Below are 16,750 nucleotides of genomic sequence, written 5' to 3'. Positions count from 1 at the left end.
AAAGCGCGTGTTGTGTCACAGACCTCCTCCTGTCTGCTAATGGTGGTCTGTCTCTGCTCCAGCATGGCCAGCAGCTCCGAAATCTTCAGCTGGAGGCTCTTCTCCGACGCCGATGACGACCTCTCAGTGGTGATCTCCATCTGCAGCTTCGTAATCTGCACCTGGAGACGGCAGAAACGGTGAGCGACTTAAACTTGAAACCTACGTTGGTAAAAGAACAACATATTTCTCCACGCACCCGCAGCCGCTCGATCTCTCTGTCTTTGTCCTTTTTGATGTCTCCGAGCTGCTCGTTGAACTGACGCGACAACTCTTCAGTCCTGATGTGCAGGCTGCTGCTGTTGGCTTGCCCCGCCTGCTGCAAAAAAAGGGAAAAAGTATTTTGGATATTTTCACACCCTCTCGTGTTGGAGGTCGAAAACAAGGCATTTGTACCTTCTGTCGCAGTATCTCGTTCTCCTTCTCCAAAGCCCTGATGCGCACCTCCAGTTCTTTGGTTTTGAATTCGCGACCGGCGTCAACGTTTTGGGCGCTTATCAACTGGCTCTCCAAGGAACGCTGGGACGCGGTGGTTTGTTTAAGGGAAAGCTGGACGCAAAAATAATAGGATCATTTCTACCAGCTGATTCAAAAGATAAATGCAGTGTACCTTTTGAAATTCCAATGATTCAGCAGTCTAACAATGAGGAATATCATACCAACGACAGCATAGTTCAAAACTATGGGGGGTCAAACGGGACAAAATAAAATAAAAAATACATCTTAAAATTATTGCTTAAAATTTGCATTAATCAATTATATTTTGAATTAAATAAATGTATTATTAATTTATTCAATGAAAATTTTATTTTAATTATTTAAATTTTCAATATCTAAATGTAATTTTTTAAATGAATTATTTATTGATTTAATTGTATGAGATTTAATTAATTATTTCTAGATGTATTTTTTTATTTTAATTACTTATTTAATTTTATGTGATGATTTAATCAATTATTTCAAATTGTAGACTTGTCCAGGGTGTACCCCGCCTTCCGCCCGATTGTAGCTGAGATAGGCTCCAGCGCCCCCCGCGACCCCGAAGGGAATAAGCGGTAGAAAATGGATGGATGGATGGATGGATGTATTAAATTTCATGAACCTGGGTGTCAGCGCTTCATAAACTTATTTTATCAGTCAAACTCGCCCCTCAAAGTCAGTGGGCGGAACTAACACGAATCTGTACATATTTTAGACCTTGCGGCGTATGTGGAAGCAAGACCTGCTGATCCAGAGCATGTTAATCATTATGTAAATAATTAAGTCTTGAAGTATTTAACTAAATAAAGAAATATTACAATCAATAACTATTTGAATAATGAAATTATTAGTTCAAATAGGTCATTACATGTACTTTTATATTAAATTGACACATTTAATACCATATTTGTTGAATTTCAATCAATTATTGACACATTTAAATAATTATTAGGATAATTAATTTAATGTTCTCGCATTCCACCCTACATACAAAAGTTGAACAAGACTTCTAATAAATACCCTGCCATAATTAGACAAATAAAAGCCTCCCTCAAAAAGACGCATCCCTTTTCCCCTGAGCAAAAAAACAGGTTGTAACTTAGATTACATGAGTTCATAGCTGCTATCGTTCAAATAGTTTTTACCGCTGTGTCCTCTGGCACTCATCAAAGGCGGACGCTCCCTTTCCCTCTCGCTTATCTCTCCTGCTTGCTTCTTTGGTTTGTCTTGTCTTAACGTTCTTGTTGCCTCTATTTGCATTGCTCTCCAAAATTTAAACAATGGAATTGATCTACTCGCCTCTCAACAAAATCGACAAGGTTTCGGGTCCGAGGGAACCTGCCTGTCTTGACGGACGGTTGTTGCTGAACACTCGACGGACTCTTGGGAGTAGCGTGCCTGACGACCATTTTAGTCGAGGACTTTGAAGATATCTGCCTATTCGGAAACCATGATAACAGGACTTCTGCTGATTGGAGTAAGCGTTGCCCTGGTGTATGGACAAATAGTAAGATGCTGGCAGCCGTTCACAGTACCCTAAAGCTGCCAAACATTATTGGAGGATGCCGGCAGAGCTCCAGGCACTCAGGCTTTTGTGATTTTGGACTAAATTGCAAACTTGACGACTTCTTGGAGACGCTGTTGCTCTTCCTGGTAAAGTACAATGAATTTGAGCACCAGAAATGGACAATTAGAGCGAAAAGTTTAAATGTGTTTTTTCGCACGCTCAAACACAAACATTCTAATCTGGACTGTTTTCCCTGCCTGCAAGCGACGTGGCCAGGTAGTTGCTGCGAGACTCCCCCAGAGGACAGTGTAGTGAAGACACAACAAACTCCTTCCCTTTCCATCCCCCTCCCCTCCTGTTGCAAGTCTTGTGGTTTCTGTGTCAACACGTGTATATGTGCTTCGGCTATCAAGTACACACCCCCCCACCCCCACCCGGCTACTTTTTCCCACCTTTTGCAGGAGGCCTTAAGTGGCGACCAATCAGCGTTTCTGTTCTGTTACCCTGTACAATGTGTATCTGCTCTTGAAACGGGTTTGTGCTGTAGATTTGAATGCATTTTGCTGTACTGCTAACCGAAACAGCCGCACCTATCGAGTCATGTAACAATCTCAGATGAATGGTGAAGACTTACTGCTGGTTGTTAATGTGTCGTCTTAAATAGGATCCTGTGTTATCTGATAATGACCTCTTTTCCAGATATTATCAATCCAGTTGTCACTCCGCAATATTGTTTGGCCCCAAGTTATACATTCCAGAGCTCATTGGCCCTCATTTCTCATTGTTTATTTAGTTTGAAACTCCAGATTAACTTCACATTTATTGTGCTATACCTTTAATGTTATTTAATAATAATCAATCAATTGTGTGTTGTACATGTACTTAAAGGGTGGAGCTAGAAACACTAAGGTCTGCTGATTGGTTGATTTCACTTCAGGCAAGAAGATAAAATACGTCTTGATTGCGGGTTGCATTGATTGTGTCGAGCTGCTGTGATGTCACACTATTTATATGTAGCTAAAGCAGCTAGCAGCAATCAACCATTCCGAACCGTACCAAACTGAACTGGACAGGTTAAGTGGAAATGTACCTGAAGCTGACGGTTATTTTCACGAACGTCCTCCAGGAGGCTGTCATACTGCCGAGCTTGATCCGCTTTGAAGGCCAGGTCTCTTTCCAGGGATTCCTTCTCGCTCTCCAGACGCTATAGCGAACACAAACACACAGCAGCTTACTATCTGGTGTTTATGTAATTGTGTCCAGTTTTATCAATCGCAGGAATGCAACTACACAAGCAAATATGTTATTATCATCCAGACTAAAGCATAAACATGGTGATATTTGTGTAATTTTTAACCCTGTTGGTTCATGTTAAACGATATCATGTTGTAACCTGCCTCTGTATACACTCTATATCTGTGGTTCTCAAACTTTTTTCACCATGTACCACCTCGGAAAACACTTGGCTCTCCAAGTACCACCATAATTACCAACATCACAACGTGATTTCTGGTTGTTTGTGAGGGTACCAAAGGGGCTTATGTGTGTGTGCACGTATTTTCACAGCAGCACATACGAGACAGGTTAGTTGTTGTTGTTGTTGTTTTTGTTTTGGCTTGTTAGTAAAGACACAGTTGATTCATCACCTCCTTGTTATGTTTGTTTCATGTACTGTACGGTATTGCACTTTATATTGTCTTCAAAGTATACAAACCTTAACTAAAACAGGGACTTTTGTTGAGTATGGAACCTATTATTCATATTTACATTGTATCAAATGGAGAAATTTGCTTCACTATACAAACTTTTTGATATTTTTCTAATTCTATGCTGTTACTTTATACAACTGAAATAGAGTTGCCTGAGATGGACCAATACAACCTTTGAGTAGTTCCATATGTGTATTATCAGTTGAAAAAGGACAGAAATGTTGATTTGTGACAATTACAAAAGAAAATGGCTCAGATATGGTGGAATGGCCCATATGTGATATACCATATTTTCTGGACTATAAGCAGCAACATTTTTCCTACGCTTTGGACCCTGCGGCTTATAAATCGGTGCGGCTAATTGATGGAATTTTCTTGGCTAACGGCCATAATGTTTTGTATTCAACAAAAAGGCGTGTCATTGTCTGTGCTATGGCACCATCCTTTGGACGAGTTCGCTCACTGCAGGTGCTGCGGGTTAAAAATGTACTTCCTGTTTCGTGCTTTGAACCGGAAGTATAATCAGTTTCGTCTTCGGATTCTTCATTCACGGCGTGGCGAAGTTGGTAGAGTGGCCGTGCCAGCAATCGGACGGTTGCTTGTTACTGGGGTTCAATCCCCACCTTCTACCATCCTAGTCACGTCAGTTGTGTCCTTGGGCATGACACTTCACCCTTGCTCCTGATGGCTGCTGGTTAGCGCCTTGCATGGCAGCTCCCGCCATCAGTGTGTGGATGTGTGTGTGAATGGGTGAATGTGGAAATACTGTCAAAGCGCTTTGAGTACCTTGAAGGTAGAAAAGCGCTATACAAGTACCCATTTATCATTTATTTATTACTGCAAGCAACGTTTGTAAGTTTTCCAATATAACTAAAACAATGCATACTTACCAAACTGTCACGTGTGATGATTACCATGAATTGATTAACGTGGACCCCGACTCAAACAAGTTGAAAAACTTATTCGGGTGTTACCATTTAGTGGTCAATTGTACGGAATATGTACTGTACAATCTACTAATAAAAGTTTCAATCAATCAATCAATGTCTGTAGAAGTGTTTTCATGTATATTTGTATGTTCTATCGTAATGTAATGACGTTAGCGTCGTTAGCATTAGCGAATACGCTAACATGTTCACAAGTGTCTGTGTTAGAATTATTAACTTACAATAACATAATGTTATTGTAAGTTAATAATGCTAACACAGACAAGAATGTCATTCTTTTTGTGTTGTTTCAGTTTTGTACACTCACCAAAACATCACCGTGGAGTTATTGAGTGTTTAGCTGATTGGAGAGCTAGCTTCCGCAGCTAGTGGGTCCATGACAAGGACTTCTTGTTTTGTTTGATCAGCCGTTTTACTGCTGAATTACAGGCACCGTTTGGAAACTAGTAAGGTCATTTACAAAATATTTTATACCGGTATATAGCTGTGGCTTATAGTCCGGTGCGGCTAATATACAGTATGTAACCATATTTTTTTCTTCTAAAATGTGGTGGGTGCGGTTTAAATACGCTCTATAGCCGGCAAAGTACGGTATATACACTTGTCTATAGTGCTCCCTAAAATGGTCCCAAGTGTCTGTCGACCAATCCGCTCAAGTTATGCTCTGATGTTCTTACCCGCAGGTCTTCGGTCATGTGAAGAAGTTCTTCTCTCAGGCTGCTGAAGGTGGACAGCAGCAGACGCATGCTCTTATCAGCGGTCAGGCGAGTCTGACACACACATGCACACACTTTACATTCAGCTGACACAGCAATTTCAACATTGAGCCAGATGTGCTGATCGTTACCTGCAGCAGGTATCGAATTTGCTGTTTGGTCAGCTCAGTGGCTCCTTTTGGGAGAAGAGATTCCACATCCTCCACCTAGATGCACATTGTTATTTGCACAGTTATAAAAAGTCTTCTTCAAATAAGTGTGAGTGGAGATAGTTGTTAGCTCACCTTGTAGTCATCCAGTTTCCTATTGAAGGCAAAAAATGGCAACTTGTTTATTCTATTAGTTTATAGCATAGCAGTTTCTAATTTCAAGCACACTTACTGTCCTCTGATCTTGGACACATGCTCGGATATGCAAGCGTGAATGTCGCAGTTCTTTCTGTAGACGTCGGCCAGCAGCCCAGCAAAGTAGCGCGTGTCCAACTTGTTCTCATGGATTTCGCTCAGGTCTGTCCTGACCTCCGTCCTGGAGATCCTCTCGATGGCCGGCGGCGGCTTTTGCTGAATCACGGTGATGACCTCCTCCTCTTCCACCTCTACTGCCTCTTCCTCCTCCTGTCAGGAACAAGGCAGGTGCACAACTTCAACCCCTGCAATCTAGGAAACAATATTAGCATGACTGCTTTGCTATTAGGAGCATAACAACACAGCCTTCCACTGATCAAGTCAATGACTCTTTCATAGCATCTCGAAACAATCCAGGCACTAAAGAGTGCACTACTGGGCTGCAACCAGCAGAGGCGCTGTTGATGAAGCTCAACTACTTTGCAATAAAAAAAAACTCACATTTCTGCTGGGAACATCTGGCAGAGTCTCTCGTCAGAGAGTTTCAATTCCCACCTTTGGAAGAACTTTGAAAATGTCACGAGGGAGGCACTCAACATTGAGGTATAAGACCGTCTGATCGTGGTGGTCCTCTCCCTGTATGATCTGTGTCAGAGGTTGGTCCGCATTGCCGGCAGTAAATTGGACCCGTTTCTGGTGAGGGTTGGACTCCGTCAGGGCTGTCGACTAATCAGCCCTTATGTGGACAGAATTTCTAGGTGCAGTAAGGGCATTGCGGAGATCCGGTTTAGTGGTTGTAGGATTAGGTCTCTGGTTTTTGCGGATGATGTGGTCCTGATGGCTTCATCTGGCCAGGATCTTCAGCTCTCATTGGATCGGTTCGCAGCCGATTGTTAAGCGACTGGGAGGAGAATCAACACCTCCAAGTCAAAGTCCATGGTTCTTGCCCGGAAAAGGGTCGAGTGCCATCTCCGAGTTGGAGAGGAGTGGAGGAGTTTAAGTACCTCAGAGACTTGTTTACGAGTGAGGGAAGAGTGGCGGATCGGTGCGGCGTCTGCAGGGAAAGTCGAAGTCCATGGTTCTTGCCCGGAAAAGGGTCGAGTGCCATCTCCGAGTTGGGGAGGAGTGGAGGAGTTCAAGTACCTCAGAGACTTGTTTACGAGTGAGGGAAGAGTGGCGGATCGGTGCGCCGTCTGCAGGGATGCTGACACTGCATCGATCCGTTGTGGTAAAGAAGGAGCTGAGCCGGAAGGCAAAGCTCTCAATTTACCGTTCGATATACGTTCCCATCCTCCCCTATGGTCATGAGCTTTGGGTTTTGACCGAAAGGACAAGATCACGGGCACAAGCGGCCAAAATGAGTTTCCTCCGTCGGGTGGCGGGGCTCTCCCTCAGCGATAGGATGAGGAGCTCTATCATTCGGGAGGAGCTCAAAGTAAAGGCGCTGCTCCTCCACATCGAGAGGAGCCAGATGAATGTGGTTCGGACATCTGGTCAGGATGCCCCCCGGACGCCTCCCTGGGGAGGTGTTCAGGGCACGTTCGACAGGTAGGAGGCCACGGGGGAAGACCCAGGACACGTTAAGGAGACTATGTCTCCCGGCTGGCCTGGGAACGCCTTGGGATCCCCTGGGAGGAGCTGGACAAAGTGGCTGGGGAGAGGGAAGTTTGGGCTTCTCTGCTTAGGCTGCTGCCCCAATGACCCGACCTCAGATAAGCGGAAGAAAATTGATGGATGGATGCATGGATGGAACATGACATCAGCTGAGGGAATTAATTGATCGATCAAGGAAATTTAGTAGAATTCCTATTCCGAGTAGCAGTTTAAACTCTAAATTACGCAGGTACGTTATGCAAAAAAAAAAAAGCTTACGCATTTGCGGTACTGAAGTCTGACAACATGAGGCAGCAGCGCACGAACATGTCGAAAACAAAAGAAGTAAGAATATGAGTGAGGCTGGCTAATTTTGATCATTTGTTGAACTTTTCTGCAATAAAAATGCAAATATTGTGACATTTGTTAAAGTCAGCGCAAAGTTATGACGTTATGACGCCAAGCCAATTTACGCAACAATTACGTCGTAAAAGCAGCGTAGACGGATGTAAAGATTGGGGGCTTGCGGTTCTTGTGTTTGTAAGAAAATAATGCTATCTGAACATTAACGCTAGCTACTTTTAGATAAACTCGATGACATGGTTGGAGTATAGCAGTTCTTCTCAATTAGTGGGAAGGGCCCCCTTGGATGTGACATGCTTTATCAGTATCATGCACTATCATTCCTTCAAATCTCGCTTGGAAAAGCTGTGCACTACAAAACGTGCCTATTATAGCTAATAATCCTGACCTCCTCGTTTTAATTTTTTAAAATTGTTTTATTGTTGTTTTGTAGGTTATAGTGTTTTATATATTGTGCCCGTAAGTTATTGTTGTTGATCAATTTGAATGTATTATCATTTATCAAGTTAATTAATGTTATCTTTTTCAAATGATTCAAGTCAGTCAAAACAAAATTTGTTTAAATGAGGATATTTTTTTCTGGCAAATAGAATATTTTCTGTTACAGACTAAAAACAATGTTATTTAAGTTATCATTTGTTATAAGTTGATCTATATTTTATATATGTTAATATATATAAATTAATATATGTCTTTAATGTTAATAAGGATAAACTGTTATGCAGAGGTGTACTTATAAAAATGTTATAGACAAATTATACTTGATGATGATTTATTGCCATGGTGGGCAATGCGGTCATCCAGAACTGTAGCGCACGCTACTGCCACCTAGAAGACTGGCATTCCTTTTGTTTGTAAAAAAATATATATAAAATATAATAAAAGCTACTTCTAGATATACTTGATGTGATGAAACAGGCACGAATTACGTGTTTGGAATAGGATGCTCGCCAAATCCAAACAAGTTAAACGTAATATCGCCACCTGGAGGACTGGAGAGCACCAGCTGAGCATGTTTTGAAAAGGTACACGACGGTTAGAATTGTTCTGATTATTTTTGTAAAGGCAGCGAAGTCTTATAATGCCCAGTTTTGACTTATGCTGTCAGAGAGGTATTAGTAACATATTTATTGTGTATTATTAGTTTGCAGTAACTTTACATAATTCAAAGTCATCTTTATTGTCAGTTTTCCACATGTGCTGGATATACAAGAGTTTCTCTCTAACCAGAGTGTACAATAACTGTCAGGTGGATTTTTGAAGCTATATACAAAATATAAAGAATACAAATAAAATAATTAATGCTTAAACAATACACAAGCCTCCAGCTAGGTGGCAGAAGCGCTACACAGAATAGAGGTGATGGAGAAGAGATTTACAGCTTTATGACAGTAATTAAGAGAGTACAAAGCGTACATTGCCCTGACTGTATTTTGATAATCAGTTGATTATTTCCAGAACGATTGTGCCAGCAACTCATTCTGTGATTTGTACAGATAAATGAATGCACATTAGCGTTTATCAATAGTGTTTCGTTTCACAAAGGGTGTGAAAAAAGGAAATAATTAAGAACCACTGCTTTTGAGAGTCAAAAATGAGCATCATTATTTATGTAACAGCATCATTTTTCTGGTTCTCAATCATCAGTATTGGTATTTTATTGTAATCCCTTCTGTCAAAACTGCATTTAAGGGAGATTTCCCCTAATGTGCAACTTGACAGGCTTTGAAAACATTAGCCGAGTTCCCACCGTGTGTGCGAGTGAATGCCGCTTCGCTCCGTCTGCACTGAGCCAACAAAGTCCAAAACACACCCAGCACCTCGTCTTTATGTGCACACACACGTATGTTGCATAACCTGTTGTGTGAAGTGCCGCATGCTATATATACCTTCACTCTGCACTGACATCCACCTGTAGCTGACACTATCATCATCTCCTCAACTTTCTGTGATTGGTAGGAGAACCAAGCAAAGTTTGCCTCTTTACCTTTTAGTCTGATACTGGTTGTTGAGCGCTTTACTCAAAAGTTAGATCAGGGTATTTTTTCAACTTTCTAAAAAGTTGAGCTACAGATAGGCCGGATTAGCAAGTATAACACAGACTCATACGTGTTTTAGCAAGTTTATCTATTCACATGATTGCATTTGTTTTAGGTCAATGGTTCCATTCAGTCAATATGTCAAATAATGTTGCGCTTCAGCTGCAAGCTTTGCACAAACTTGTCAAATGAAAAAGGAGTGGCAGGCACTTTGCTTCTGCCCGCCATTTCCCTGTTTCCAGTGCTTCTCAATTATTATGAAATGTACAAAATATATAGTAGAAGGCAAAAGGCTCCTAATTTGGCTGCTGACATAAGCGGTAACATATTGCATCATTTCCAGTTGTATTATTTTCTCAGAACTATTGCCGTATTTTTCAGACTATAAGTCGCACCGGCCGAAAATGCATAATAAAGAAGGAAAAAAGCATATATAAGTCACACTGGAGTATAAGGCGCATGTTTTGGGGAAATGTATTTGATAAAACCCAACACCAGGAATAGACATTTGAAAGGCAATTTTAAAATAAATAAATAGTGAACAACAGGCTGAATAAGTGTACGTTATATGACGCATAAATAACCAACTGAGAACGTGCCTGGGTATGTTAACGTAACATATTATGGTAAGAGTCATTCAAATAACTATAACATATAGAACATGCTATACGTTTACCAAACAATCTGTCACTCCTAATCGCTAAATCCGATGAAATCTTATACGCCTAGTCTCTTACGTGAATGAGCTAAATAATAGTATTTGATATTTTATGGTAATGTGTTAATAATTTCACACATAAGTCGCTCCTGAGTATAAGTCGCATCCCGGCCAAAGTATGAAAAAAACTGTGATTTATAGTCCGAAAAATAAGGTATAAATCTACTTGCTAATTTACTTGTTATACCTGGTTACTTTCTGTTAAAACTACAGATGAGAACCATTATGGTAGCAAATTTCCGGTGCCTGGGAATCGATACCAGTACTCAACAGTACCAACTTTCGTGCGTGTTAATATATATCAATTGTTATTTATAATAAAATTAGTTTTTTTATTGCAACATTTTTAAAATGAGCTGGTTATGATAACTGCTGTCCAGTAGTCCAATATTGTGTTTTATTGTGACATTTCTGAGTCTCATATAGAGTTGCAAGTCCAAGACATAAGATGGCAATAGTGTATCGTTTATGGTGTGTTGGCAAGTCAGTTTAATCTTTGCTGTGCCCAAAAGTGATAATACTATAAGTAATGTACTTACTACCCATCAGCTGTTTGATTGTATCTTAGTGGTTATTTTCAATAACAAATTTGGTGGTGTTCAAAACGCCATGTAAAATCGCTAATGCTAATCAATAGCATGTCAATAACTAAGCCAATGTATATTAGCTAAGCTAGCGCAAAAGTGGAGTCTTACTTTCCTTTACTCGGGCGTGTTTTTGGAGTCAATTTCTTTGTTGGCATTAAAATTGCAACATTACCTAGAGGTCATTTGGCGGAGTCCGCTCTCAGTGCTGCTGGAGTGATCGCCAAGTGCTGAAGTGCGCAGAGCCTGCTGAGTTGGCAACCGGGCGTCACGTCACGTGCAACTCTGCTACCGTAACATGGAACACTTGAATTATACATGAATTGGATTCGGTACCTATCCTAAGTTAAAATGTACGAATCACTTATTCTTCTTTTGTTCGGATACTTTACATTAGTTTTCGGCAATAATACAAATGTGGGTATCGATCCAAAATGCGGTAACAATTCATATCATGTCTTTCATTAATTCATTAGGAACCCGCATCGCGGGGCCCTAAGTGCAGTGCATGATCTGACACCAATACTGATACTTCAAATGTTCAAGACCATTGAATGTTTTTGATCACAATTATCAGTCAAAAACATGTAACAATATTAAATATTTTCTTGATTATATCATTTTTCGCTTTTATTACATGAAATATATTGAGCAAAGTAGTATTAAAGTTTAAAATAACTTACGTGTAAGCAAAAACTAATATTGGCTCGGATTTAAATTGGTTTTTGCCCTTAAAGTTCTTCTGTGTCTGTGGACTTATTTCCTGAGTTTAAAAACGATAACAAAGCCCATAATATGATAATAACAAATATCAATCTAATCACTGTACTACCAACCATGTACTGAAACTGTACTTGGTATCGTTGTGATCTACATTTCTATTAATCTGCACGCCTCTGTTTACATCCAAGAGCTCTAGTTTAGCAGTTAGCATGGCATCGTATGTCCTGTTACAGTGTGTAGTGTAGCATGTTTAGCTATGCATCATCCTGTAGTCACCCAGTGATAATGATACTTGTAAAAAAACATACTTTATTTGCGGCCATGGAGGTGAGAATCAGTGACTTAGAAGCTGCTTCTCACTGTGGAAGGATATTAGCTGTGCTCACTAGCGGAATGCTACATTGCTTTGAGGACTTTGTTGCTGTCCAAATTGCAGAACATGGCTAGAATGTGTCAACATGCATTATGGCGATTTATATTATTTATATCGTCTGTGTCCCGCAACCAAAGCTCTGCTTCGACTAAAAACTCGATTGAAAAGCTGATAATATTTATGTATGTATCAAGCCAGTTGTTTGCTCAAAGTAAAGAGCATATTCTACTTTAGGACATCTTCATTACCTACTGTATTCATGGGCAACCCAAAGGTTATGTGTATTATATATACTTAGTGTCAGCCTGTTGACTAATTCCAGCACTGTTTCCACCTGGCTGGAGGCTTGTGTATCGTTCAAGTAGGAATAAAAACGGTAATACTGGAAGTCCTGTTTCCTTTTACGGGTACCCAGTAAAGATATCGCAGTATCTTGTATGATAAGTGAATTATCTGCATGGCAAAATGTATTTGCGTATGTAATTAGTACTTTGCTCATGTTTAAAATCCTGATTAAGTCCAACGTCACTAGTACATTCTATTTCTGTTATCATCACACGTATCCTCTGTTCCTAGAGTTTTTAATCTCCTTGACCTTGGGGCCCACACAAATAATACAACTGAATTAGTAATCTCACTCTTAATTTAAATCACATATAATAATTATATCTAACCTACTTTCCGTTTACAACCTTGTCAAATCATATGAAACTATGTGTTAATCATATGTGTTAATATTTAACACATCCACGTTTGGCTTAGGTCAGGCTGATTAGAAAAAAAGGTAATAACCAAATATGCTGCATACGAAGGGACTCATAAATGACTGACTAAAAAATAATTTACATACAATAATGTTGTATTAAAATAAACTAAATGAATAAGTATCTTAACTAACTGTGCAAATGAAAATACAGCTTCAGCACTTCAGTCATAATTTTTGCGCTTAAAGGGGAACTGCACTTTTTTGGAATTGTGCCTATCATTCACAATTCTTATGTAAAACAAGAACACATATGTTTCTCTTTTTTTTATGCATTCTAAATATTAAACAAATCAAATCAAAAGTCTGCTTACAATGAAGCCTACAGGAGCCGCTCTAGTCTGCCTATAAAGCCCCTAAAAAAACTTCCAAACACCTCCATTAAGGTTTTATATACATAATGTAAGTATATATGTCATGCAGTAACAGGCACATTTATAATGACATTTAATATTTATGTATTTTGATCATTTTAAGCCTACGCGGCGCATTAATTTTAAAAAAGCATCACAATGTTATTTTTTTCCCCCACAACATCACTGAAATTTGTTCATTGCAGATTTCATGAGAGCCAACAAACATAATTAAACATCACTAACTGTACAAGGTCTGCTGTCATTAGGATGCCGACTGCTAGAATGTTCATATATTCCCATTTAGATGAAGAATGACTCATAATCCTCGCGTCTTTTCGTGTCGTTCTCGGTATTGCCGGGTCTAAATTGGCTGCAGTGTTTCCCATAAACTGCCAAGATACCTGTGGTGGTGGGGGCGTGGCTATGGGGGTGGTCACCATGAAATCATCGAGTAATTTGCATAATTTACTACAATGGTATGATTTTCTCTAAAAAGGCTCAAAAAATGTATACTTACTAATTAATAACAGTTTTGTTTTAAACGTCCGTCCATCCATCCATCCATCCATTTTACAATATAATTACAACACTTTATGTACATATTTATATACAGATTTGAACAATAAGTTATTCACTGAAATATATGTATTAATTGTGGTTCTTACAAAAAATATATCTTATAAAATATAAAAGCTAAAATGTCTCTTAAAGCTCTGCCCCTTTAATTAGTGCATACTGAATAATTTAACTTAGCCTACTACTACAACCATATTTACCAGCAACATAAAGTGAAACAGAGGCAGAGGTGTCCTGCCACAGTCAGTAACAAATAAACAGAAAACAGTAGTGGTCAAATACAAATAAGGCAACAAGAGAAGTATCCTACACTTCTCTTTTGTAAAGTAAATCTGAACAGCCTATATGGGCATCTACATCAACTATATGATTTGCCTGAAAAGCTGGACAGGACAACAAAAAAACAAAAAAATGTTTTATTTTTTAAATTTTTTTTATTTGTAATTCTTTCGTGGCGGGCCGCCACAAATAAATGAATGTGTGGGAAACACTGGGCTGCCAAGTGTGTCGGATTACATACTCATCCTTCTACTATCCAGGTGAGAGGCATGATTTATGATCTACAATAAACTTCCACGAGCAGAGAAGTAAGGAAGCAGCTTACTACTCGATGTAAACGTAGGCACACACGCTTGTGATCACATCGCCGCAATAATTCATCTGTCTGAGTTAGCGCTTGTAATAACAATATCACGAATGCTTGGTTAATATTCAAGTCACAAAATGTAAATGAAGTATTATTGGCACTTTTTGGATGTTTATTGGGTTTTATGGGCAGAATAGATGACTTTTATGTACCTTTATTTACGAGTTAGAATGCATTAAAAAAAAATCAGTCGTCATGTCTCACAATGATCGTGAACGATAGGAAAAATTTTTAAAAAAGTGCAGTTCCTCTTTAAAAAAAACTTCTCTATGACGTTTTTGTTGTTTTGATGTCATTGCTGCCACAAGTGGTGGGAAAGTGTATTACAACCGCTGCGACCTATACCGGCGACATCTGAAAAACAGATACTTTTTGGCGGCCCTTCACGAGGCGATTGCGGCCCATGACCGATGGTTATGAAACAATGCTCTGCTCCATCAATGTGAGCCTTGTTGTGTTGTCATCACAACAAGTCAAAGAAAAAGTCGTGGAGTCCCAAGATTGACCGATGTGTAATTCGAACTCCAAATTGTTCTGCATTAGAGTCGTTAAGGAGCTCCATTGTACTTCTTTGTGTGCTGATGTCATCCCTTCTCAAATAGCCAGCGCCGAGTCGCTGCGCCAGATTCCACAAGGGCCTGAGGGAAGAGCAAAAATTCCCGGCAAGTATTTGTCACACGGTTTTGTCAAAGCGGGAACAAAATCTGCATGGATACCTGCAGTACTTCAGTTCCATGTGTGCAAAGCAGAACATCCTAAATGTTGTGTTATTTGATTACATTGTCAATCCACCATGAGTGCCATAAACGATTATCAGGAAGATACCACTGCACTTCCATCAAAAAGTCACAAGATAAAATCGTGATACTTCATTTGTCCCTTCAATCAAGGTGGGGAAGAACAGAAAAAAGCGAGCGAGATAGCACACGGGTGTGCCTCAGCGCCGGGGGGGGGGGGGGGGGGGGGGGGGGGGGGGTAAACAGCGACTCCAACATGCCTGTCATTCCTGCGCAGAAAGTGAGTTAAGGTGACCCAAAAACAGTCGAGGACGGACAAAAGACTACTATTCTCATCTAGATAGTGAGACGAGGCGCATTGTAATAGTTAATATTTATACATTTATGAGCAGGGGGCCTTAAGTCATCATTAGATTATGTAAATTATGTAAATTGCTGTATTATATCATATTCTTGAACTAAATACACACAATTACATGTGCAAAGCTGTGCAGCACATTATTAAGGAGCTGAGGAGTACAGCAGAATGAAGTCATGAAAATTGCAAGACCACAAAATTAGACAGTTCACGCATATTTCTGCGATCAGAGCACAAACAGCGGAGCAATAAACATAAATAAAAAGACTGCACATAATGAACAAGGCCACAAATTACACATATCTCGACATTAAGCACAAACTGAAGGAACATGACAACAATATGAAAGTAATAAAAAATATAAAAACTGGAAAAAGTAAATAAAACCACAAGGTTTGACATTTCACGCGTATTTTTTTGCCTTGAGAGCTTAAATGGTGGAGGAACAGGTAAGAGTCAGTAAAAATCTTGCACGGAGGCCACAAAATTAGACATTTCACTTGTATATCTGCCTTCAGAGCACAAACAGAAGAAATATGACAATGTTGTGTATAAAAATCATGGGAAACAAAATCAATATAGAGGAACAGGTAAGAGTCAGTAAAAATCTTGCACGGAGGCCACAAAATTAGACATTTCACTTGTATATCTGCCTTCAGAGCACAAACAGAAGGAATATGACAATGTTGTGTATAAAAATCACGGGAAACAAAATCAATATAAAGACGGCACACAATAAATAATATGAAAATTAAACGTTCCACTTATTTCTCAACTAACAGAAGGATTATGACAACTTCTATTTCAACAGTCACAAAAGAACAACTTCATATCAAGTCTGCATGATGTAACAATAAAAGGTATCAATAATAAACTATAAAACTCCGGACGGTCATTATAACTGTTTTAAATGAGAATGATCGTAAAACCATGATTGATAACCACACTTACGTACCGGTGATACAGCTCATTACATGGAGACACCGGCTTGCTAACTAGCTTAAATGCTAGCATGAATACAGTACATGTTGGCATTTATGACGTAACAATATGAACATTATATATCATAGTTATTGTGAGCCAAATTATCACGGTAATGTTGAATGTGCTCAAAAAATACTTTGTCATGTTAGCATTTAAAGGGATTGTTTGCAACTTCTTCCCAGTAAAATTTTTCAA

General features: G+C 39.5%; 1 protein-coding gene across 3 annotated transcripts in view; it reads right to left on the bottom strand.

Annotated features, from left to right (window-relative positions):
* LOC133651033 (protein POF1B-like) overlaps positions 1–16,750 on the bottom strand; it is a 39,282-nt gene that overhangs the window by 3,021 nt on the left and 19,511 nt on the right. For 2 of the 3 annotated variants that reach the window (XM_062048907.1, XM_062048909.1), the window contains 8 exons: positions 5,780–6,012; positions 5,683–5,701; positions 5,530–5,604; positions 5,360–5,452; positions 3,117–3,230; positions 436–588; positions 239–358; positions 24–161 (listed from right to left, as the gene is read on the bottom strand). In XM_062048907.1, coding sequence (XP_061904891.1) covers positions 24–161; positions 239–358; positions 436–588; positions 3,117–3,230; positions 5,360–5,452; positions 5,530–5,604; positions 5,683–5,701; positions 5,780–6,012 — 945 coding nt within the window. The remainder of the gene's footprint in view (positions 1–23; positions 162–238; positions 359–435; positions 589–3,116; positions 3,231–5,359; positions 5,453–5,529; positions 5,605–5,682; positions 5,702–5,779; positions 6,013–16,750) is intronic. The other variant, XM_062048908.1, reaches the window with a different exon arrangement.

The sequence above is a fragment of the Entelurus aequoreus genome, linkage group LG05 (assembly GCF_033978785.1).
Source record: "Entelurus aequoreus isolate RoL-2023_Sb linkage group LG05, RoL_Eaeq_v1.1, whole genome shotgun sequence".
Taxonomy (NCBI): domain Eukaryota; kingdom Metazoa; phylum Chordata; class Actinopteri; order Syngnathiformes; family Syngnathidae; genus Entelurus; species Entelurus aequoreus.
Note: the sequence above shows the minus strand (reverse complement) of the source record. Positions and strands in the feature narration are given on the sequence as shown.